Source organism: Triturus cristatus, chromosome 6 (genome assembly GCF_964204655.1).
Source record: "Triturus cristatus chromosome 6, aTriCri1.1, whole genome shotgun sequence".
In the NCBI taxonomy this organism is placed as follows: domain Eukaryota; kingdom Metazoa; phylum Chordata; class Amphibia; order Caudata; family Salamandridae; genus Triturus; species Triturus cristatus.
Genome location: NC_140589.1, coordinates 111,207,968 through 111,234,070, shown reverse-complemented (window position 1 = coordinate 111,234,070; position 26,103 = coordinate 111,207,968). Strand labels below are relative to the sequence as shown.

The following is a 26,103-nucleotide window of genomic DNA, read 5'->3' as shown; positions in this document are numbered from 1 at the left end:
TTTGGCTAGGTGCGATAAGCAGCACCAGTTTGTGGATGCTTTTTCTACTTTGGCTAAGTGCGATAAGCAGCACCTGTTTGTGGATGCTTTTTCTACTTTGGCTAGGTGCGATAAGCAGCCCGTTTGTGGATGCTTTTTCTACTTTGGCTAGGTGCGATAAGCAGCATGTGTGTGTTGATGCTTTTTCTACTATGGCTAGGTGCGATAAGCAGCACCTGTTTGTGGATGCTTTTTCTATTTTGGCTAGGTGCGATAAGCAGCACCTGTTTGTGGATGCTTTTTCTATTTTGGCTAGGTGCGATAAGCAGCACCTGTTTGTGGATGCTTGTTCTACTTTGGCAAGGTGCGATAAGCAGCACCTGTTTGTGGATGCCTTTTCTACTTTGGCTCGTGCTATAAGAAGCACCTGTTTCGAAGGGAAAGATTTACAATGATGCCACACAATGCATCGCAGCAACCAAAGTTGCTTGCCTGCCAGTGATGGAGAGAGCAAAACAGCGCCATACCTAATAAGACCTGGCGCTGTCCTGCACTCTGCTTAGCACTGGCTCACACTCAGGCGGCCCAGCACCAGCACATATCTCTGCAACTGGTAATGTATTGTATTTTTATATAAATTCTACACAAAATTAAATATGACACACTGAATAGCATGGGTCCCCTTACTTAGAAAATTCCATGGGTTGATATACCGACGCCTGCATGGCCTTGTGATTGTTATCCTGTTTACACTTGGAAGTAATGTCTCTTGGGTGGCCCTATCCTCTCTTTATGTTCTGAATATGCCAGATTTAGAATAACTGTAAGTCCCAGCTCAGTTCATAATTTTCATGTGTGCCCACCTTGAATGAGGCTTTCACACCGGCCTGTATTTTTAGGTCGGGCCTGGGCATCGCATGCGCTGGTGCGAGGTGTGGAGTAGTGAGGTATAGCATTGAAGTACTGCACACTCTCCGCCCATATTTTTAATTGGCTTGTGTCATTGTCCTTTGTAAACGCTGGCTACTGAGTCGTTATTAGTCTTGTTCGTCCCTCCTTGGTACTGCCTTGTCTGCATTTGTTACCTCTCATAATGAATGTACCTTTTACTGGTGTTCTTACGTGGTCTGCTTTCTAAGTTGGTGAGCACTATTTTATTTAATGCTCTTCCCCTATTTCACCCATTACCTCGCAGCACGCTGCTCGCCTTTATTTTAATTTTAAAAGCGGTCCGCTTTTACTATAGTGGCCACGGTTTTTTATTTATGTGTTTTAGCAGCGCGGTCCACATTTAGCGGCCATGCCTATTTATTTATTTTATTTTCCTAGCGCCCATGCAGCACTTTCACATTCATAGAGGCCGCGCCCCTTTCTTTACACAAACCACGTCTAAAGAAAGATATGCGGCCGACATTGAAGTGAAAGCGCGACATGGGCGCTTTTTAAAAAAAAAACATCTGTTTGTCAACTTGACAAACAGATGGTTCTTTTTTGTGAAAGTCCCCATGCCACGGTTTCACTTTAATGTCAGACATGCCCTTTTCTTTAGAGGCGGCTTGTCCTTCTTGAGTATCCAGAAACTGCAGCATATTTATGAATAATCTTGAGAACGAAAGGTAAGGAGATAAGATGATCATTAACATATAATAAAAAAATACACAAGATGATGGACGGAATGTTTCACATTGGCAAAACATTCACCCCCCAGTCACAGATCTGGGTTTAATCCATCTTTATTTTGCTCACCACGCCACCCCAGTTCAGACATGGCCATATGCAAATCAGTCTTGACCCTGTGCCTCATGGGAACAGTCCAGCCCGAACTGTCAAGCCATGTCTTCCCTGCACCGGAATCAAGCATCCTAGGACCGGTTTCGGGGTTTCACCCCTCTTCAGCCAGGATAGCTTGACTCCAGTGGCGTAGTGAGCATGGGACCCACGTCTGGGCATACCCTTTCCACATAGGGTGAACAGCAAAACACACAAGATGATGGACGGAATGTTGCACATTGGCAAAACATTCACCCCCCAGTCACAGATCTGGGTTTAATCCATCGTTATTTTGCTCACCACGCCACCCAAGTTCAGACATGGCCATATGCAAATCAGTCTTGACCCTGTGCCTCATGGGAACAGTCTAGCCCAAACTGCTAAACCAGGTCCTCCCTGGACCGGAAACAAGCATCCTAGGACCGGTTTCGGGGTTTCACCCCTCTTCAGCCAGGATAGCTTGACTCCAGTGGCGTAATGAGCATGGGACCCACGTCTGGGCATACCCTTCCCACATAGGGCGAACAGCAAAACACACAAGATGATGAACGTAATGTTGCACATTGGCAAAACATTCACCCCCCAGTCACAGATCTGTGTTTAATCCATCGTTATTTTGCTCACCACTCCACCCCAGTTCAGACATAGCCATATGCAAATCAGTCTTGACCCTGTGCCTCATGGGAACAGTCCAGCCCGAACTGTCAAGCCATGTCTTCCCTGCACCGGAATCAAGCATCCTAGGACCGGTTTCGGGGTTTCACCCCTCTTCAGCCAGGATAGCTTGACTCCAGTGGCGTAGTGAGCACGGGACCCACGTCTGGGCATACCCTTCCCACATAGGGTGAACAGCAAAACACACAAGATGATGGACGGAATGTTGCACATTGGCAAAACATTCACCCCCACTATGTCACTGGAGTCAAGCTATCCTGGCTGAAGAGGGGTATTCACTTTTTGCTTGGAAGGACTCTCTCACCTATGGAGCTCACCTTCTCCTTGGAGCTCTGAAGGGCCGAGCTTGCAGAGACCGGACGCCCACAATGGCGGACCACCACCGCCTGTTGTCTCTGTTAGTAACACCAACCCCCAGTGTGGGGGCACACGTGCCCATTCACCTGTTATGTTATCTTATGACTGTTTGTAGAGCGCACATCTCACCTGGGCAGGTATCCAGTGGCTCTGGACCCCAGGATGGGGGGGGGGAGGCACGTGCGTCTGCCCATAGCATCTTGTGTCCCTGCCACTAGTGGCGCTACCTGGCGTGTGCTTCGATCACGTGCTTGATCTTTTCTTCGCTCCTCAGAACTGCAATAACTGATTCCACTGGCGACACAGAGAGCACCCAGACAGCGCATCCCACGCTTTCGCGACACAGTATCACGAGTAGTGAGTGGGCACCATCCGCAGAACTTGAGATCATGCCCACAGTGGTCTGACACTCTAGTTTGCTGGTGGCATTGGGCTTCTGTGGTGTACTGTATTCACGGTTCAATCGTGAGAAGGCCTGAGTGTTACATCACTAGCTACAGATTATCTGGGCTTCTCACAAGAGTAGTGAGTGGGCTCCATCTGCAGAACTTGATCATGCCCACGTTGGTCCAACATTGAGGCTTCTGTGGTGTACTGTGTCCCTGGTCCATTTGTGGGAAGGCCTGAGTGACACATTATTAGCTACAGATTATCTGGGATGCTCACAAGAGTAGTGAGCGTGCACATAATATTTCCTGAGGCTACCACGTCTATTTCATCAATGCCACTGAAGTCGTATTTCTTTTACCAAGGAATAACATAAAATGCTTGGACATTGTATACATTAGAAGGACTAAACGTGCTATTTAAACCACACCATCCTTTAAGAACAAGCCCCACATATTTGACCCTGTGACCCGCTGAAAGTCAGAGCCCAAAGTGGTAGTACTTAGCAGTTCAGTGAGCTGACGGTAGTACCAGGATCACATGGTTCCAAGGACAGTGGCAATATTTGTCAAACAGATTGTCTCTGGGAGCCGCACCGACACCCACCGACCAACCACGCAACCTGGCGTTCATCCTGGACTCATCGCTCTCAATGACCCAGCAAGTCAACACCGTCTCCTCCTCCTGCTTCAACACCCTCCGCATGCTTCGCAAGATCTACAGATGGATCCCCCCGGAACCAGATGGACGGTCACCCAGGCCCTCGTCAGCAGCAGACTGGACTATGGCAATGCCCTCTATGCAAGAACCACGGCCAAACTCCAGAAAAGACTACAACGCATACAGAACGCCTCCGCACGCCTCATCCTCGACATCCCCCGCCACACCCATATCACAGCCCACCTGAGAGACCTGCACTGGCTCCCCGTCAACAAGAAGATCACCTTCAAGCTCCTCACCCACACTCACAAAGCACTCCACAACGCCGGTCCAGCATACCTCAACGAACGACTCGCCTTCTACACCCCGAACCGCCAGCTTCGCTCCGCTGACCTCGCCCTCGCCCCCTTCCCACGCATCCACAGGACGACCAACGGTGGCAGATCATTCTCCCACCTCCACGCCAAGACATGGAACACCCTCCCCATCCACTTGCGACAGACCCAGGACCTGCTGACCTTCAGGAGACTCCTCAAGACCTGGCTGTTCGAGCAGTAGCAGCACCGCCCCCCCCCCCCCCCTTAGTGCCTTGAGGCCCTCACGGGTGATTAGTGCGCTCTACAAATGCTTGATTGATTGATTGATTGAATGTCCTAGAGGTCCATAGCCCCCCAGATAAACTGATCTGAGAGAAGTATTTAGTTAAGGGGGAAAAAAAATCAAATTTTCTATGTAATGTGCATTTAATTTAAAAACATAACGTTAGAACATAGGATGTTAATTTTAATACCGCAGCTTGCGTTACATCGTTCCCATATAAGTAGCACTGTTATTAGAGCCCTCTCTGCATCTGTGCATCCTCATCCACGCAGGCATCTTCTGTCCTGGGAATTCTGTCTACAAACCAAGGATGCCCTCTACCTCTGTCTCTTCCCATTCCATCTGCTAACTGACCACGGTTCCTCCTGCCATATTTTCAAACTCTGGGTCCCACTCCCAAAGTTGTTTCTGTGATTGATTGATTCTTGATTCTGACATGTCCAGCATACTCCTGAATTTCCAGGAATGAGACAGAATTTAAGGGAACATGTGCTGTTAACCAGGTTAGTGCTTATTTTGAGCTGGTGGTGTCCGGTGCACAGTACTTAATTGTCAACACCAGTGCTTTTGACAGTGTGCCACAAGATGGCGCTGTCTGTCTTATTCAAAGATGAGCACAACAACAGTTGTTTATTAATTCAATATACATTAAAAATGAGCCATTCCTGTAGCTTTGGGGGGCCTTGGAGAGGCTGAATTGTCACACTTGTAGGGTTTGCCCTTGCAGCAAATGATACTACAGTGTGTGGTGCAGGCTGCAGTGTCCTCCTGACAAGGGCCCTGGCACCTGTTTTTTTATTTTTTATTTTTTTGGACAAATTAAACACTTGCAGGCCTCGCATGTTTTCCGGACTCCGAATTTTCGAGCTCTCTGCTGACTGAAGTGTACATTCAGTATTTTCCACTCACACATTTTGAAGAAGGGAAGGCCTGGCCCCGTCTCCCCCCGAAGCCGAGGCCCGGCCAGGGGTCTTTGCAAGCCACATATTCCTCTTCTGGTTTAGAATTGGGGGTGACACGCCCCAGTTTCCAGACTCCAGAGGAGCGAAGGCGGGCTGTGTATATACGTGTCTACTGACTCTATGTGCGCATGCGCATCATGTAATATGCAACTTATTACCACTGTTGAATATGGGGCGGGGCCAGGATCCATGACAACCCAAAGATTCTGCAGATCTGCACACGTGGTGGATGCCAGGATGTTTTTGTCATGTGTGGGACTTAAAACCAAAGCTGTATCACTGGAAGCAGGGCTGAAAGGGTTAAGGCCGTGCATTGATAGATAATCGGATGGAAACACTGCTTCCGCCGGCAGGTTTCCCCTGTCAGCAGTGCCTTTCCATCTCAGGCTCTGACCTTTGCCCTGCAGCGATAAAGGAGTCAATGTCCCTTAATAAGTATGCCTGCTCCTAGTACATAGTTTATGGGGCCACATTTATTTTAACAGGTTTGTCATAAATGCAGACATAACTGTGGGAAGTCATGAAATAGAACATTCAGTGAAGCTTTGTGTCTGAAAGGTGGCAGGTTCTCTGCAGTAAGAGCTTGAGTGAGTGTCGCTGATTGACTGACACGGTGACACCTGAAGGATGGAGTTATATTGGTGGAAGTGTGGCTCAACGATTAGAGCGGCAGACCCTGATGCAGAGGTATAGCCCGGGACCAGGGTTCAATGCCTCGGCGGGTCTTGGGCTCAAAAATTCCACGGACCTGATAATTCTCGCCTCGGTGCCTATTCCAATCATGGAGTCCCACTCTGCAACTCTGGGCAATAGCTTGCTTAATCTCTACAACGGCCCCCACAACGCTAAGGATGCCTGGCCTCCACCTTGGGGGTGCCCAGGAGTGGACGCCTCACAGGGAAAGTCAGGATGGGTTCCACAGCGGTATTCGTACAAGCGCCTTGAGACCCTTGCGGGTGAGTAGTGCGCTATACAAGTATCAAATTTACATTTAACCATAAATGCAATAACTGTACGGCTGCCTTTTTCATATGTCTTGTAGTTTACTCAGCGCGTCTTATACTCCTTATATGAAGCTTAGATGTCTTCGTCTGCTGGGGGTGGCACACTATGTTATGAATTAATTTTTCCTTTGACTACATTGGATGGTTGTAGCTTAAAGGTTTATCGTCCCTAGAAGCCAGTCTGTCCAGCTAGAAATACGGTGCCCATCATTTGACTGATGTTTCAGGCAGTACAATGTTGCACAGAGAGTCTGAAATGATGTGTGAGGTTCTAAACGTGGCACTGTGAGGATGGTTATGTGACGTTACCCCCGCATGCATTTACCCCGCATGCATTTGCCTCGCATTTTTTTACTCCGCAAAATCTTTTACAACGCAGAGCTTTACAACGCAATTCGTTACAACGCATTCCCCATTCTAACGCAATTACTATTCTAACTCCAGGGGCGTTAGTTTGGGGAATGCGTTGTAACAGTTTTGCAGTGTAAAGCCCAACGTTGTAAAAAAGTTATTGCAGAGTTAAAAATGTGGGGTAAAGGCATGCGGAGTAAAAAATGTGGGGTAAAGGCATGCGGAGTAAAAAATGCAAGGTAAAGGCATGCGGTGTAAAAAATGCAGGGTAAAGGCATGCGGAGTAAAAAATGCGGGGTAAAGGCATGCGGAGTAAAAAATGCAGGGTAAAGGCATGCGGAGTAAAAAATGCAGGGTAAAGGCATGCGGTGTAAAAAATGCAGGGTAAAGGCATGCGGAGTAAAAAATGCGGGGTAAAGGCATGCGGAGTAAAAAATGCAGGGTAAAGGCATGCGGAGTAAAAAATGCGGGGTAAAGGCATACGGAGTAAAAAATGCAGGGTAAACTATGTTTCCCGTGAGGATGGAAGTTAAGGTTGGCTTACTAGGGTAACTGCTGTAAATCTTTCCAGGTGATGGGCTGTAGGCACTTTGACCTCCCATCAACCTTAACTAACGTTTTTCCAGTGAATTGTGTTATTTTTTTGACACAATATTCTTTGAGTCAACTGACCCTGTCCTTAACTGATTATCAGTGTCCCCTGGTAAGAATAATCGTTATTGACTCCAGCTTAAAATGCCAATAATGGCGCCTCACTCAGAGTGTCAATGGGTCCCCCGGCGAATATTGGTTAATAGCCCCAGCCTGTGGGAATTAATAATCACCATTGGCCCCAGCCTTACAGAACACGGACACGCGCTCCTGGGACATTGGAGGTCAAGCACATAGAACGCATAACATGGAGGCTGTGAATTACTGGGAGGGGCACCGAATAAATATGCTGCAAGAAACCTGGTTAGTGGATCCTAGTCCAATCCCTGGCTTTAAAGAATTAAAAAAATCTGAACGGAAAAGACACCCGAAAGGAGGGCTGGCAACTCACATTAGTTTTATTTTAATTTGATATCGCGCACGAATCACCCTAACGGGGTATGTCAGGCTCCGCGGAAAGACAGAATTAAAATAACGTTTTTAATAATTTCTTCAATTTGGTGAAATTAATCCAGGCAAAATGTGAGCTAAGACCTTCAGAAGACGCGGGAATTTTGGTGGTAATAATGGAAGTAGCAACAACCCTTGCAATGATAAATGTACACATACACCCAAAGCAGGCTTCAAAGCAAGACCTAGGGAAGAAGTTAATAGCGCTAATAACAGAACTACAAAAACACCAGGGCACCACTCTTCTTGCTATCACAGGGGATTTCAACATGAACCTACTCCACAGCCCACAGGATGATGAACAACAACTAATCAAAGATCAAATGTGGAAGGTCCAACCACAGGGAAGGTGCCATCCAACTCGAGCTGATAAGAAGGGAGCGGATAGTGCCACAGGGGTAGCCCCGCTGGGCCTACGAGTACTGAATGAGAGGTGCCGAACTGATGGACCAAGTCATCACTCTGGTTCAACACATACCATAATAGACTATACCAGGGTGCCCAAAGTCGGTCCTGGAGGGCTGGATCCATGTCAGATTTTTAGCATATCTCCATTTTGATAAATGTAGATATCTTAAAATCTGGCATGGATCCAGCCCTCCAGGACCGACTTTGGAGAACCCTGGACTGAACATTCACATCCTTTTTTAGGTATATAACATCCTACTCAAATCAGCAAAGAGACGAGTGATCACTTCCCTCAGAGAATAGAGCTATAAATTGTGAAAAGCATAACGGGCACACCAGCCCCAAGAGTTGGAACAGTTCACACAATAGATTACAAGATGTTGAAGTGGTTTGAAAAAACAATAATTGCCCTAGAAAAAAACAGCAGACAATTGAGTCTAGATAACTATGAAGAACAAACCCCACTTGAAAACTGGGAGGCCTTTTTAGGGAAACTAATAACAACAGGTAAAATGAATGCAGCAAATGTAACAAGTGACAGGAAACTGGTTCCAGCAAAAGACTATAACAAGTTATCGCAAGCAGGACGACTAGCGAAAAAGAAGTAAACGGAGCTTGGAGATGTCTATGAAAGGACCTGCAAAACAAAGACCTGAGAAACCACTTCCAGGAGCAAAGGCAAAAATACAGGAAACTAATCTGGGAAGAAAGGAAACAGAGGGAAGGAATCTCCTGGACAACGTTGCTGCTTCTAGTGGAAATGCAAACTCGAAAGAATACTGAATGACAGCCAACCGCCTAGGACGGTGCCCAAACAGTTTAAAAAACTCAAATATTACAGAACATTGCTGGGCAAAGTTTCAGATAGGACACTCTAGCATACATGCGCGTCCTGTAGAACAAGACAGTGGTTGGAGAAAAGGGCCGTCAAAAACGGTGGAGGCTAGCACGGTCCTCTGCTAGCGGAGCAAGATTCTAAAAAGCATTAAAGGAGGCTGCGGAGATGGGGCACCAGGACCAAGGGGAGAAACCACAAGCCAACACCAAGTCAAATACCTGAGTTCTGGGCAGGTCAATTGAAAACAGTCCATAGCTATATACTACCAGAAGAAGTTCTACCAGACTCTTGGAGAGGGTCGGTCATTCACCCAATATATAAAGGAGGCCGGGCATAACCGGAGAATTACAGACTGATTTCCTTGCTGGATAACAAGGCTAAATATTTAGCCACGCTATTGTTCCAAGACCGGTCACCATGAGCAACAAACAAGAGATAATATCGATCAATCAAACGGGCTTCAACAGAGGTGTAGGAACCTCGACAAAGATCCTAACGCTCTCACTTATCATGGACCAACAGTAAAAAAAATGCACAACTCTACACCGCTGTTCAGGATATACCACCCTAACTAGTAAGACAGATCCAAATGTTGTATAGTAACACCCGAGTAAGGGTAAACATCAGAGACTGGAAATACCTATCAAGGAAAATCAATACCTATTGAGGAGTGAAGCAGGGATGTGTGCTGGCACCCACGCTATTCAATCCAACCATAGCAGATTTGACATCACAACTGAATACAGCTTGAAAAACAAGCAGAAGCCAAGGATACAGCCTTGTTGTAAGGGTTTTCCTTGACTGCTTCAGGAGGGAGACCTTCCGGTGCCAGGGCGAGGGAGCATTATTTCCAAGCCTTGCTGCAGCGACAGTGAAGGCCCTTCTGCCTGTCGTGGCCCATCTGCACCAGGGCCACATTATCAGATCCTACAGCTCTGTCAGTAGAGTGTAAGCTGCACTTGGGTACAACAGCGCTGGCCTCTGCAGGTACTTGGTGCTGTGGGAGATGGCGAAGGCTGATAGAGCATCGCTAGGGCCCCTGAGTTTACCCTGGCGTGCAGGAATGCACACGTTGGTCCTTCGAGCACAGCCAGGGGCACTGGCATTATGGGATAATATGGCTGCAGTATTTTATGCTTTACCACGATTTATCTTGATGTAACTACATAACCTGTAACACCTTGATCCTCATGTAAAGTGCTCTGATACCTCCGGGTCTAGCCAGCGCTATATAAAACTTAGTATATAAATAAATACATCATCTGCTGCACAATTTGCACATTTGAACAAACGGATCGAATGTTACTAAAAGCGCTGTCACGCGCGCTGTCGCTCCTTGGAAGGTACTTTACCAAAGTTGAAGGGTGATGATGCTCTATTTAGGTGCTAAATCGACACTAATGAGCTGTACTCTCTGTCCAGATAATGCTAACCTGTGTAACAAGCATTGGCATAGCCAATAGTTCTCGCCTTTGGGACCTTATAAGTGTTTAGCCATGCAACAGTTGCATAACTAAACACTTATAAGGTCCCAAAAGCAAGACCTATTGGCTATGCCAATGCTTGTTTTAACTGCTGCAATCTATTGAAGCCTCACGGAGAACATCAAAGCGGCCGTGTGGCCGCGAAAGTGATCGCGATTAAACATCAAAGCGGCCGCAAAAGTGAAAGTAATCGCGGTAAAGCGCGGCAAGCGCGCCCGCGCACATGCACTGTAGCTCTAGGCTGGCCTGGTAGCACTTTTTGGAGCCCTCACAAAATGTCTCGCCAGACCAGCGCATGCGCTGGGTGAGGCGAGACCTAAAAAGGACAATCATGAAGCAATGTTGCCACAGATCCTGCCACAGCTTGGCGGTTAATGGAAGCTCTAGCCAACCCTCTCCTGGTCTTTCTAGCTGCTAGACTGCAGTCCCCGAAAGGACTACAGTGAATTTCCAGGTATTTGAGGGATCCATGGTGCTTCATCAGTTCTTGATCTATTGCAGCTCTACAGTAGATCCTGTCAGGGGCGAAGGACCGCCTTCTCCAGTGAATCGCAGGCCGAGAACTTGCTGTAGATTAGGGAAATGGTGGACTTCCTGATTTTACATTGCCTTATTTTTGTTCAAAACCAAATTAAAAAATACGTCTTATGTTTGCAGACTGCTGCATCTTCAATTTAAGGAATTACCCGACCTGTAACGAATCCCAGCTCAAATGTTAAAAAAGCCCAAACTCCTCACAATTTTTGGAAGAACAAGACCAGATTAATGCCCAATAATGGTACATAGCCGTGCTTCCCAGACCTTTTACAACCACAACCCAACTTTTACAAAGACACACTCGCAACTCACCCACAATTAATTACATGTGAGGCAGGGCGATTTTGCAATATGACTAAATCATTGTGAGGTAGCGCACTGTCCGGTACAGACAGCACATTTCCAATGAAAAGGCCTCGACATGAGCACAGACCCACAGCTTTACTGCTAGAACCATACTGCACACAAGGGCAGTGTGTGGACATAGGCTTTCTGCCAATATTTAGCATTTGTGTATCCCCAAGTGAAGTAAAGTGTCTTGATTTGCTTTGATCCTATTAAAATCTGTTTCCAGCACACTTCAGAATCAGGACAACATGTGCTCATTTTTGCTTTCCTAACAGCTAAATGCATACAGGTCACTTACAATTATGCACATTTTGTTGTGTTTCCATAAAAACCAAGATCCTACAGCCTTTCCCCTCGCACTCCCTGCATTTCAGTAAGATTGCCACATAGTTCACTTTAAAAACTCCTCTCACGTTGCAGTCGGAGAAAAAAAGTACACAGCAATCCCCATGTTAAAAGGATAAGCAGCAATTTGTCAGAAGACACATCCTGGTTTTGACCTCTGTTTTCGAAACACCAGCAAATGTGACAAGATGAATACAAAATGTAAATGCATCTTTAATTATTGCTGGGACTTTCCTGACCTATCAAAAATCGGCTTGTGACCAACCCTCAGTTTGGAATACGCTGGTACAGAGCATCGTGCTATTTAAGGACAAGAATGATTTTCATCGCCACCACATCATTATATTTTAACTCTGCAACAAAATGTACCCATGTCCTTGCGGTGGCAGCATAACATGTTAGCAAATTATTTTAAAAAGACAGATTCAAGTTCTGACTTGGACTTTTTATGGCTGTTTTACAACTGCACCCATTGTCTGTTGTTGTGGAGCTAGTAAATAATGACCTTCCACTGCGTGGTGACATTTGTCACTGTGTTTTTAGTAACTTTTGAACGTTTGAGTTAAAAACACTTTTTTTGGTTTAAATCTGCAGATTATGCAGCAGATGAAGGATTGTGTAGCAAATGCAGCAAATCTATAATTATGTGGAAAAATGCTACAGCCGCACAATCGCATAATTCCAGTGGCCCATGATTATAACCTACTGCACTCGTAATACGGCGGACGAGTTAGCCCTTACATATTAGTACGCCACCTGCCAAACGCTAAGGTCCAATCACTGTCTTAAAGTGTTAGAACTGGGTCCTCTTGTGAAGTTTACTGTGGTGGAAATTGGGGACACCTTTTTGTTTCCTTTTCCGTGGGAATTTACATTTAATCTCTATCGTCATCTATCAAATACCGGTCATTCATTTCTATTAAAAAGTTGAACGTTTGTTACAGTAAGGACTCCCAATTTTATGGTATTTAAAAAAAAAATATTCGTCTATATCTATATTTCTTTTTGGCCACATTATTAGTATTTATTTTGTGGTTTGTAAACAAATGAATTTGTACCTAGCGTATTTCCATATTTATTTAAGCAATATATGTGTACTCGCACCTTAATGCCTGTTGAGTTTTAGTACTCAAAGCAACCAAATATAATATAACAATAAACTTATATGAAAATATCATCATTTTAGTACAAGTGCACATATAAAGGTATTTAAGAACATTTCTTCACTTTTTTTTTTTTTAAAACACATTTTATTTTGTCATATTTCGATACACAAGGCAACGGCCCTTCAATGGTACAGTGAAGCAGTTGAACAATGTGTGCATCGATAACCATTTCTATGTGAAGAAACAAACCTTGCAGAACATGCAGGGAAAATAATAATCTAAACATTGTGCAGACAATGGACCAGTGTCTAAATAAAAAATACATGATTCAGCAGATTCACAACAGACAACCTAGTAAAATAATAAAACAGGCCATCGTTGCCACCCTAAGGGACGCATGCCGAAGAGCGGGGAGGGCAACTCAGGGGTCGTCCTCAGGGACAGGGGGCAAATCAATTCCGCGGTAAGCTGCCCATCGCCACTTTTTTTTAACTCTCCATGCTGTCAATTTGAATAGGTGTTGACATGGAAGTCGTGAATGGCAACTTAGCGAATCATGGAAGAGACCAATTTTCTGTATTTTTCAGTTTATAAATACAGACAGGAAAGACTGCATTTCTACCTGTATTGCCTGTAATAATCAGTAAAAACGGAAAACTGAGAGCCTTGGATATTGACAAGACATAGGATAGTGGTTTTGTGCCTGAAACAGACTGTTCTTTTTGGAGCAAACACAGGTTTATTTATGTTTTTGCTTTGTATTATGGTGTTTGAAATAATGGCTTAGGCACAAAGATTTCATTGCTTTCTAGAATATTCTCTTATTTTTATTAACATATATTCAGGTTTGTGGGGCCTTTCATTTTATAACTCTTTAAAATCTGACAGTTCTTTTATTAGAAATGGATCACCATTGATCCACTCGTTTCTTGATGTTAGATTTCCGCTTCTTGATTTAAGAGGCCGGGGGATTTGAGAGGCCATCGTGACAAAGGGTACCACAAAGGAAGTGCACCTAATGTTCCTAGGTTAATGGTCCACTGTTGCTAAATTGAAACTTTACAAAGTAATTTTCTTATCCCAAAATAGAATGTGTTAATTTTTTTTTAAAGCAGGTCACCATTTTATTGGCCTAAGTCTTACTGGTCTATAAAGTTTACATCTCTTTTACGCAGAGAGTGTAGAAGAGGATGCCCTGTCTATCGCGCTGGTGCCGGCAGTAGCTGAAAATAGATCAGTGCATGTAAGCAGCATAGAACTGAGATTTAATATCTCACAATTCTGTCATTAACTTTTGAATCTTGAAATACAGACTTGCCTCTTTGATCTAAACTGGTTTCTTCAGAACCATGCTGCCTTTGTTTAAAGATATAGTCATTTAATCAAATTGGGGCTAAGGGATGTAAAGTTGATCCAGTTTCAGATTTCGGTATTCAGGATTTGATAGGTCTTAATATTCTGACACTTTTTCCTCATTGGCTGGGTTTTGCGCCCGTATTAGCATTACAAGTTATGTGCAGACTGACCAGGTGTCTGCACACACAGATATCGCCAGGTAATTTGTGAAGGGAAAAAAAGCAAGATTCAGAGTTTTGAATCTGAGCGTGGTGGAGCAAGGTGTGGTAGTACAGCGTTTTCCCTAATCCACTCTGTGCAACTCCTAATCATGAGGTAATATTCGACCATTGAAAACCGCAGTCCTGTATCCCCACAGGAAGCGGTATTATGTACGCTATGATCCCTCATCTTGGAATGATAAGCCTTTGTTGTAGATCCAATTCTCTTGCATATGCACTTCTTGGCTTATCTAGTGTTGCTTTGAACACATTCAAAAGCGGAGATCCATTTTGCTAAGTTTTGAGTAATTGATGCAAAGGAATTGTGTACAGCAAAAGCCGTTCGATGATTGAACCAGGCCTCAATATGGCGTGATCCGATGATGCTGGGTCTCAGGTGCCTTGAATATTCAATATTTGCCGTGCAGCACAACATTCTTATTCTTCCCCTGGTTGTGAAACTAAGGTTAACTTGGCCACATTACCTCAGAGTTCTTCTCCTTAAAGTAATATTAAGACACTTGGGGGCATATGTACAAGGAGTTAACACCGCCATAGCGGCACTTTATTGCGGCTATTTTTTTATCGCCATATGCACAAGCTGTTGCAAACCTCAGTTAGCGGCAGTTTTTCGGCAAAAACGTGCATTTCAAAGATTGCCACTTCTGTTAGCACCAGTTAACGAAAATGAGATGCAAGGTAGGCCTTCCCGTGCAAAAACAGCAGCTAACCCCACTTTGCGATAGTTACAAGAAATTCCTTGTGTAGAGCAAGACCCAAAAAACTGCCTCTAACTGCAGTTAGAGGCAGTATTTTAAGACCAGAAAATAGCTGGTCTTAAAAATGGTGCAACGACTTGGGGCCTCATTTCAGCAGGTTTTGGTGCTGGACAGCGCTGCTAAGAATGTTGCTGCGCTGCCTTGCAACAAAACTACAGGGCAGGAATGCGTACCATCAACAAGATAGTGCAAATTCCTGGGCCTCATTCAGGAAAAGTGTTGCAGCGCTGCGACAAAACAGCGTTGCAACATTTTTCACTACACCTTCTTGCGACACCATGGATGTGCTGTATGCACTGTACAGCGCTCCATGTCGCAATTAATGACAGGTACATATGGAATCCTGACGTACCTGTCAGCGCTAAAGTCACGCTTTGCTGCAGTTGTGTCACAAGCATGATGCAGCTCCAGCAATGCATGGGTCCAGCCTATCCTTGTGGCACTGCGTCACCCTTACGCCTGCCATGAGGCAGGGATAAGGTACTGACGCAGTGCCGTCCTACAATTGTCGCAGTGAAATCTGATGAATTTCACTGTGCCACTCCTATGAGGCTTTGTTGCGTGGGACCACACACCCTGCATACATTATACCTGATGCAGGTGTAATGTGGCACAAGGCCTCACAAGGTCACGCATATGCCTACATGCGTCACTTTGCAAATACAGTGCAACGTGGTGCAAGAATCACGCTGGAAGTACGTCAAGAAACTGACGCACAGTCAGGGTGAAACTGTCAGAAGGGGCACATGAATAAGCCCCCCTGTCTTTTTCTCCTACGTTGACGCACAATGGCTGCCAAGCACCAATGTAGGCACCCTTGCGCCATGGTGCAAGGGTGACTGTGTTGCGGAGTTGATTGATGTTGTCGCTCCATCACTTCTCGAGACGCAGGGTATCTGTACTAGTGGAGGGCTGGAGTGAACCAGTTTGCCTTCTTGGGGTGTTATTTGCCTGGTCTTTTGTTGAGGGGTGCCAGGGTGTCGGTGCACTTGGAAATGCATTGGTGTAGGTTGCGTGCTGCGGTGTTATTTTCTGTAAGCATTGGAGGAGTGGTGGTGCTGAGGGAGTTGACGAGAGTTCTAAGATGGCTTTGATCCAGCTGCGAGGGAGGGGGGCGATGATGGCGGTTGTGTACGGTGGGCATGGTGAAGACGTGATGTATACAACGATAGTCGGTCCAGGAGAGTCCTGTGGTGTGGCTGCAGTTGAAGTTCCTGCTGGCGGAGGAGACATGCTTGAGCGTGTGTCCGGCTATGTGGGTTGTTGCGATGACTAGCTGCTGGAGTCCGATGTTGGCGAGCTTCCCCAGGAGGGGGTGGTGTTCTGGTCACTGGGGTTGTCCAGGTGGAACTTGAGGGCTCAGAGTAGGATGGGAGAGCCTGGGGTGCAATGAGGTCTACAATGGTATCGGTGAATGGGGACCATGGCCCGGGGGGCCTGTAGATGGGGGTGCCGCAGAGGATGGTGTTGGGGTTGGTCCAGAACTGGAACTGGAGGTATTCCATGCTCACCGTTGGGTCATTAGAGTGCGTGGTCAGTCGGAGTGTGCTTTTGGAGGAGATGGCAATGCCTCCTCCTGGACGGTTGGGGTGGTCCTTGTGGGTGATTTAATAGCCGTCAGGGATGGCGATGGCGATGTCTGGTACGGAGCAGAGGTTGGTCCAGGTTTCCCTGAAGAGGTGATGTCTGTAGAGGTGGCGTCAAGGAGGTCCCAGATTTCTGTTGCGTGTTTGTGGAGGAACCGCAAGTTGCGGAGGAAGCAGTTGAGCCGGTCGGGTGCGCTGTTGGTCGGCTGGGTGGCACGAGGCACTGGTGTGCTGATGTGGCAGAAGGTGCGTTTGAAGTTTCAACAGGCGCAGACTTCAAGAGAATTCCACAGTGTTGCTAGATGGCAGGCGATGTGGCGTCCAGAGTTGATGGCGGGGAGGGTGCTGGTGTAGTGGTGGAGTGGCCCTTGGTGCTGGGCGCGGTCCAGGGGCGGACTGACGCAGACAGGCTTGCCTATGGCTTTCCTTTGGCACAGGAGACGACCATTACAACACAGGCATCACATCGTAATGCCTTTACAACGCAACTTTTACAACGCAAGGTGCCTTTACTACGCATACCATTACAACGCATTGTGAGGTTAGTAATGGAGAATTTTGTGTTTTTGGGAGGGTATGGGTTTTGGGGTGCAAAGATCAATTTGAGGGTTCATGGTGGGTTTTGGGGTGCAAAGGTTAATTTGAGAGTTCAGGGTGGGTTTTGGGGTACAAGGGTTAGTTTTAGGGTTGCACTCACAGGAGTGGGAATAGTAATTTTACCCCTCCGCTATCCAGCACTTTCCCCACTGTTGCAATATGCGTAGTATTAGTATGCATTGTAATGGAATGCGATTTAATGGTATGGGTTGTAACGTTAAAATTCCTTTGGCACACCAGTGGTACGCCCACTGCACATGGGTGCACAGCGGCCACCATTGAGAAGTGCTGTGGGGGGACTGGACTGGTGGGAGGCTGGAAACGCAGGAAAGGACACTGTAGAGGGCGGGGACGCGGGGGCTGGGTGTGAGCGGGGGTTGTAAATATTTGTTTTTAAGATTTCTTACCTCCAGGCCGGGTCACGCGTCTTCTGTGCTCCTGCTCTCCTGAGTCTGCTTCCAGAAGCAGGCAGCCAGGCTCCCTCCCCAAAGCCAATCACAACGCTGCAATGCGGCATTGTGATACAAGGCGTTCAGCCAGGGGCTGGAGGGGTGGGCATGTGCTCCATGCAGGCTGTAATACAGCCTGCATTGCAAACAGGGAAGTGCACATGACTGCTTTGGGTGGCCTGAGAAGGCTGACAAAACAGTCACTGCGCACTTGAGTGGGCATACCCCTGCCCTGCTCCATGAGTGGAGCAGCCCTACCCACCCTCCCGCCTGCAAAGGAAACATAGCATAGGTGCATCAGGAAGTTATCATCATATTATTATTTCGCCTCTTCTTGCACTGTTTGAAAGCAGTGGGGCGACACTCTACCGCCATATCGGATGCTCTGCCACTGGGGGTGCGTCACCCACAGGTGCTAGGCCTGGGCGACTCAACCCCCGGGCCTCCTTCGCTACGCGTCCCACCTTCTCCTTACCTGGACATTGACACTGTGGTGCAATCCGCTGCACTCTCTCCTATTCGTTGACTCAGCCAGCAGGAGCCTCAGCCAGGTGGGATTTCACAAGCCTGGGTACAGCAGTCGCCGCCAAGTCCACTGGGGAACCTCCCGATGCAGGTGATGCAACAGGGCCCCCTTAGGCGTGAAGTTGCAGCGCTCCTGCCACACATGTTCTGCGCAGCTCAGAGCCGTCACCCTCCACAGCGTCCGGCCAGCACATCATCATTCGGACTGTGATTCAAAGAGGTGCCGCCCACTATTGGTAGTCTCCTCCGTGCACCCTGGTGTTGTGTTGGATCGTAGTATGTGATGCAGACCTCCCTACATTGGTGTGTAGGAGCGCCTCTACCGTTCACATCTCCAAGGGGCTCAAGGTGGTCTTCTCACACATGTCTGCAAAGTGTCTCCATGCGACCTGCCACACTTCACCCCCAGGTAACGGCGATCGCCGTGCCTCAATGTCTACCGCCACGGCCCAGCGACTCCACAGCATCTCCGCATCCCACTTCGGGTCCCAGACGCAGGCCTAGCGAGGCCTCCGGGCCCTGGGGACTGCCCGTGCTTTCATGGTTTTGGATGCCATGGTTTTGCAAGGAGTGCACAATGAAAAGTGATGCATCACTGGTTTTGCGCAGAGATGTGCCTCTTTTCATAGATGTAGCCCTGAATTTCCTCTTCCCTTGGTACTCTGGATTGTCATCCTGGTGGTTGGGGGGCTTGAGGGGGTTGTTGATGTGTGCTGCACTTGGCCCTGGCTGCTCAATTCTGCATTCCACTGGTTTTATTTCCAATTTTTCTTTGGAGGTGAACTGATAGACTATTTTTGCCTATACAGGCAAAAAAACGCACGTTGGGCTGACTAACGTGCATTTTTTTGCCGCTATTGGGCCTTTCGTCAGTTTTTGCCCGCTAACGCCAGAATTTCTATTGCCTTCACGTTAGTGTTAGTGGCAGTATTCACCGCGGCTCCCTGAAAATATCGCCATGTAGCGACGTCTTTCAGCGGTACACGGCGGTAGGAAATCTGCTGCTAACAGTAGTTAGCGCCAGTCCTTGTACATATGGCCCATTGTTTACTCCTTATGATTATCCCCTTTTGGTTCAAATAATGAATTAACCCTGGTGATTCAGTCGCATAAATGGTCTGGGGACCCCCCCGGAAACCTTCCCGATCAATGCAGCTTGACGACTGCAGGCTGTGACTCAAAGATCGTGAAAGTTCTTAAAGTCAATTTTGGTTAAGATTGTCTACTGAGTGGTCTTCCCTGTTTTTATTGGGATTTGTGGGGCTTGTTCTTCCTGTTGTTGTATGAAAGGGCTTTGCTGCTGTTTTCTATTGCTCTCCAGTTATGCTTTTATTCTCTGTCCTGAGACCCATCTTTGTCTTGTATTACTAGTAGAGGATCCCAGGCTTGGATCCCAGAGATGGGAGAGATTCGCTCTTTGAAACAGAGCAGGAACAACCGGTAACAGATACCAAACCTTGCTTTGTAGGTGCACAGCTATTATCCGTCAAACAACAGAGTGTGACATATGATGAGCGGCATCGCTTACAGCACCGATTAACACGCAAGCAGTGGCGATGACATCTCCTTCAGCACCCCAGCCCTCACTAAAAGTCTCCATTAACCTGTCAGCAGCACATATTGAGACATCACTCTCCTCTCATATCACTGTGCTGTGGAAATTCATGACCTCCCTCTAGCCCATGGCTCATATATCTTTCTCCGAACCCGCCAAAGCTTCGTAACTCGGTCTCGCGCCCTGCGTGGCCATCAAAATTAGCCTCATGGCTTTATTTGCATATTGCAGCTGTTTATAAGTGTCTGTATCTGTCTGCCCATCATAGCCTATTCCAAGTATGTATCCCTCGCTGACCATTACAAGCAGTCACAGGGATCGAGCCAGCCTGACCACGACAGCAAACTCCCATGTGTTAAGCCAGGGGTCTCCAACCTTTTCGGTAACAGGAGCTCTTTTTGTTCACTGAAAATGTTATGTTATGTGGGATTTATAAAGCGCACAGCTACTCAAAAGAGTGTCCCGGCACTAACGGAACAGTAAGTAAAATCGCCCTGAACTGATATTAGTTTTATAATGATGATCACGTTAATCAAACTCCACATGCTGGACGGTCAGAAGAGATCTCCCCAATGCAGCAGGCAGGTTAACCAACACTGATGTACATTGGATACATTTTAGAAATCTATTTTTCTCCAACAATCAGTCTATAAGTTCTGAAAATACACACATTTTCATTTCGGATAAACCTTTTTACATTTTGGGAATACATATATGAAATCCACCAAGCCAAATGCTCTGATTTAGTAGGCTGATCTGCACACAGGAGGCTGGGGAGCTACCAGCAGTTCCAAAGCTACTCGTTGGGGAAGCCTGTATTAAGCCACGTCAAAAAATTCATAAGCCCAACTCCAATCACCTAGTCATGGCTGAACAAGTCAATAAACCCCCAATATCGAGCAGTGCCTCTCAGCCCTAGTGTCGAGCCCTACCTATCTGTTGCAATCCAACCCAAAAATTGAGATCCGCCCGACTATCCCAACCAACTCAGTCATAACCTGCATTAACATAACAATCTATTGCAAATATCGGGCTTTGCTTATTGCACCCAGCTGTAGCAATCAAACACTGCCTGATGAATGAAATGAAATGAAAATGAAATGAAAAGTGAGGCTTATATAGCGCGTCTGTCACTCCTAACGGAGTCTCCTGACGCTGTAAAGGACAAGGATCAGTTGTGTAGATTGGGACCTAAATTAGGTCCAGGCAGCAGGCATCAGGTGTTCCAACGATCCGTGTCTTTAAAACCTTTCTGAACTGCCCCTCCTGTTCAATTACTCTGAGTTCCTTTGGCATGCAATTCCAGGCCTTTGCTCCCAGAACCGTGGCTGATTTCCCACCTCTAGTTGTTAATTTGAAGCCAGGTACTTTGAGCAAGCTTGCAGCGCTAGATCTTAGAGTTCTTGCAGTAGTGTATGGTTTAAATCTTGCTGAAAGATATGCCGGGCCCAGGTGGAGGTATGCTCTGAAATTCGTCAGTAGTAGTTTAAACAAAACTCTTTTATGAACTGGGAGCCAATGAAGGGTCTTCAGGGCCGACGCTCTACGAGGAAGCCCTAGGACCAATCTGGCTGCAGCATGCTGAGCTACCTGTAGTCTCCTCAGGGTGGTTTTATTAATCCCTGCAAGACGACTATTACAGTAGTCCAGCCGCGATAATATGAGAGCCACTGCCACTGTTTTCCTAGCGGCTAACGGGATCAGATTGAAGAACTTTCTCAAGGTTTTTATCAGGCCAAAACAAGTCTCAGTTACCTTCAGAACATGAGGTTTAAAAGAGAGGGAAGAGTCGAACCAAATACCTAGATTTTTTGCAACCTCCACCGTTGATGGGGGGGCTGTAGTGTTATCTGGCCACCAATCCTTTGGTTGGAAGGAGTTGTTTTTTCCGATGGGTAAAATTTCTGTCTTGTCAGTGTTACAGCAGAGATGATTATTTTTCATCCATTTGATGACTGCTGTAAAACACGCTTTAAAATTTTCTTCGGCTTCGGTAGAATTCTTATCCAATGACAGCATCAGCTGAGTATCATCAGCATGAGATGTAATTTCGATCCCGTAAGTCGAAATCAACGAGAAAAGAGGGGCCATATATATGTTAAATAAAAGTGGACTAAGCGAGGCCCCCGTAGAAATGGTACGTGCTGGTGAAAGAAAAGATCCCAACGAGATGACCTGCTTCCTATTTGACAGGAAGATGTAATCCATGCCAATGCAGAATCAGAAATGCCACAAGATCTCAATCTGGCTAGCAGGATGTGATGCGAGATGGAATCCAATGCGGCAGACAGGTCTAGAAGGATCAAGACTGCCTTCTTGCTGTTGTCGGTTATAAATTTCAGGGTGTGCGATATCTCGAGTAACGCAGATTCAGTCGAGTGATTTGGTCGAAAGCCGGATTGGCGGGGATGGAAAATCCGTGTTGACTCCGAGAAACTAGAGAGTTCTTGATTAGAACCAGTAGATGATTGGAACCAACCCCAACTATGGAGCCCTATGTAACCATTGCAACCAGCCATGGGTATCAAGCAGTTTCTAACCATCGCAAGCAACCCTTTGGTATCACATCCTGCTTGATCACCGTACCCAGCTCTCATTGATTTCTCCCTAGCCATTTCAACCAGGCGCTGCTGGCCAGTCATGCTCAGTTGGCATGTTTTCCAACAGGCTATATTAAAGCCTGGGTGGAGAACATGCACTGGCTCATAGTCCCTTCCTGAGCGCCGAACCACTCAGACCAATCACGATGCTGCTAACAGCAGCATCGTGATTGGCTAAGGGGAGCCTGTGTGCGTCCTGCTTCTGTTCCGGCCGGACACGGACAGACTACGGAGGAGAGACTGGGTGATGAGGTACGTTTACTTTTATTTTTCTATACCCCACTGCCCGCCACCCCCAATCCGTGCCAGCCGCCACTGGTGTGGAAATATGTTATGAAGCTTAAGAATGCTCTGACTCTGGGCTTCCATGTGTATTAGGGCATGGGAGTTTTTCTTAGAACGGCTGCATGCACTGAGCCTCACCTGATCATAGTCGATGAGACACAGGTCCTTCTGTGCACTGAAGGTGGAAGCAAGAAGTGAGGATGATGATGAAAGGTCCAGATCAGCATGTACTGGAAACTGGAGTGGAATCTCTTCCGAGGCCAGGACACTGTGACCATGCACAAAGTCATTTTACTCCTTATGGTAACCAAAACCTCTAATGGTGGATATCTGCATGTTTTGGCATCAGAAGAATTCTTGTGTTACTGACCACTGTTGTTTCCACCACACTTCTATGCAACATATCAGGTAACCCTCTGTCCTCCTGTTCTCCGCAGCCTCCATGGAAGCCCTCTGACCGATGCCGGGCTGGCTCTTCTCAACCCAGCCCTCGCAGTGCACCCTTCGCTGGTGTCGCTCGACCTGGGCGACTGTATGCTGGGCGATGAGGGCGTCAACCTAATCTGCGGGCTCCTGCCTCCCGACGGAGCCAAGTCAGGTAAGGCTGGGATAGATTTAGAGTGGGGAAGCATGGGTGGCGGCTTCGTAACTCTGAGAGAGGCGGTGCTAGTGACTGGAAGAGTACCATGGCAGCACTATACGTAGAACGCAATACATCAAGATGATAACTAGGGTTGGGTGTACCTCGCATAATTTGCTGTTGTGTAATTCCGCAAAATTCCACTAAATTATGCAAGAATGCATTTTGCACTAGGATGCTATGTTGTTATGTTAATTAAATTTAATATAGTGCACGACTTACTCAAGGGCATCTCGGCGCTGCCATAAGATTCAAGAGAATGCAATTAAAATAAGGACGTTTTCAGCAATTTCCTAAATTTGTAATAATCAGTACAGAGGTGCACATGAACATGAAGAAGTAAGTTGTTCCAGTAGAGTGAAGCCAGGTAATAAAAGGCTCTGCCTCTGTATCTAGTTAGACGGATACACTTAGCAAAGCTTTATCCTGAGACCGTAGGTTTCTAGTAAGTTAGTAGTGTTTAAGTTTCTGGTGAAGATATCGGGGGCCTTTACCCCTTAAAGAGCTGTAGGTGATGCAAGGTATTTAAAAAATGCTTCTCTGCCTTACCGGTAGCCAATGTAAGGCTTTCAACAACAGGGCCAAGGGGGTCCCGGACGGAATATTAAGAACAAGCCTGGCCGCAGTATTTTGCACTACTTGTAATGTTACCATCAGCGTCTCATTTGCTACGGTCAGTAAGGCTTTACCATAGTCCAGTCTACTAACTACGAGGGCCTGGACTAATGTTCTTCTAGCAGACATAGGAAGGTAGGGAAAGTTAGGGTAGGATGATAGTGATAAATGCAACCGAAAAGGAACAGCAGCAGCCAGCAGCCAATCACCTCCTCGTCCTGCGCTCTTTTGTAGCATGACTGCCTCCCGTATCCAGGGCTGATGAAAGAGTTCTTCCAAGCACCTCAGACGTTACTGGTTCACACATGGATCATCAAAAGTGATCCGCTCCTTAAGGGCCCCAGCTCCGCTGGATACTACGGCTAGGAGCTCTGATGAGGTTTTCGGTGGCTACTTCAATCTGCATCATCACAGAAACTGTCCAGTCCTGAGCTTTCGTGGGGCAATGTGAGAAGCTGGCCTGGTATATGATGTAGACTTTGTTAGTGAACACCTTGCACCAGTCCAGACAACCCTAAGTGATAGCTGTGGAGAGCAGCCTTCGGGCTTAGTCCAGAAGGAGTGTAAATCAGCTTGTTTTACCAGAATGCAATCTTATAGTATAGATTAAGTGAAAAGAGCCACACCAAGTATTTATAAAAATATGTATTTATTATATAATATTCTCTAGCACGTTCAAATATCTCCAACTCGGAGATAAACACAATGCACACAATACTTCAGCAAGAAACACAGTAAATAGCACAGAATACACAGTGGACCCCAAGGGGGATCAAACCATATATTAAGAAAGCGGTATATGAACCAAAACTTGGGTCAAGACAATGCCGAGAGGACGTAGAAGTGCTGGGGACCCAAGGAATCACCCAAGGTGAGTAGATAGGGACCCCACAGAGAGTGTGTGCAGTGTGGGAACACGACCGCGTGCTCCATACAACTCTACGTGTAAGACGCGGTTGGATTTTTTACAGATTAAGGGCCATTCCCAGTGGATCCTGAAGAAACCCAGTGGAAGACAGACGGTTGGAGAGCCACCCCACCCGTGGATACCCTAGTATCCATGTTACCTACACCAAGAAAGCCGGGTGCATATGTGTGAAGTGGTGTCCGAAACCGACGTCGAACCCAATGAAGGACTTCAGGAAAGTGCCGCTGTTGAAGAAGGAGAAAGTGTCCGGTGGAATCCAAGGATGGATTCTAGCTGAGAGGTACCTGCAAGCAGAGGGGACAGAGTCTATGTGCCTCAGGGGGGACCAGGAGACGTGGAAGACGAATGCCCTCCTATGTTAGGGGTTGCAGGATGGATGACAATGACCTTGACTCTGCAGCTGTGAGGACCAGGCAATGTTAAGGAGCCATGCACAAGCTGTCCCACAAAGGATGTTGAGTGCTGAGGGGTTGGTGTCCGGCGGGAACACCAACAAGCCTTGGCAAAGGGAAGCCACGCAGGAATCAAAGAAGGAGTAACATCGGGACCAGCAAGGTCCAGGGGACTCACCAAAGGCAGGGTAGTCAGGGCAGGCCCCGAGCAATCAGGTAAGCCCAAAAGAAACAAGTGTGACACACAAGTGGACCCACAGGCTGGAGGCACTGGAGTCACAAGAGGACCTCAAGTGGCTCACCAAAAGATGCAGGCCACGATGCACACGATGCAGTGTTGCTGAAGATTCTGGTCACTGGAGGTGCTCGAGGTTTGGGCTACTTGGAGCCTGAAGATCTTCTTGGAAAGAAAACAACCAGCCTTTGCAACTGCAAGTTGGATGTGGTGCACAGGGGTTCGGTTATTGCAACCCCCACAAGGGATACTGGCCTCAAACTTGGTGAGAGGTCAGGGCAGGCCTCGGGAGCTGTGGAAAACCACCACCTGTGTTGCAGAGCCCACGGAGTCTGGAGGAGCTCAGGATCAGCAGACCGGTCGACTTAGTTGCAGTGCCTGCGAATGCAGGGAAGTGACTCCTTCACTCCAAGGGAGATTTCTTCAAGTGTTTTTAATGCTTCACAGGC

At 47.0% G+C, this 26,103-nt stretch overlaps 1 protein-coding gene across 1 annotated transcript in view; it reads left to right on the top strand.

Moving 5' to 3' along the window:
• LRRC73 (leucine rich repeat containing 73) overlaps window positions 1-26,103 on the top strand; it is a 91,837-nt gene that overhangs the window by 10,743 nt on the left and 54,991 nt on the right. The window contains exon 2 of the mRNA XM_085610318.1: window positions 23,282-23,442. Coding sequence (XP_085466444.1) covers window positions 23,282-23,442 — 161 coding nt within the window. The remainder of the gene's footprint in view (window positions 1-23,281; window positions 23,443-26,103) is intronic.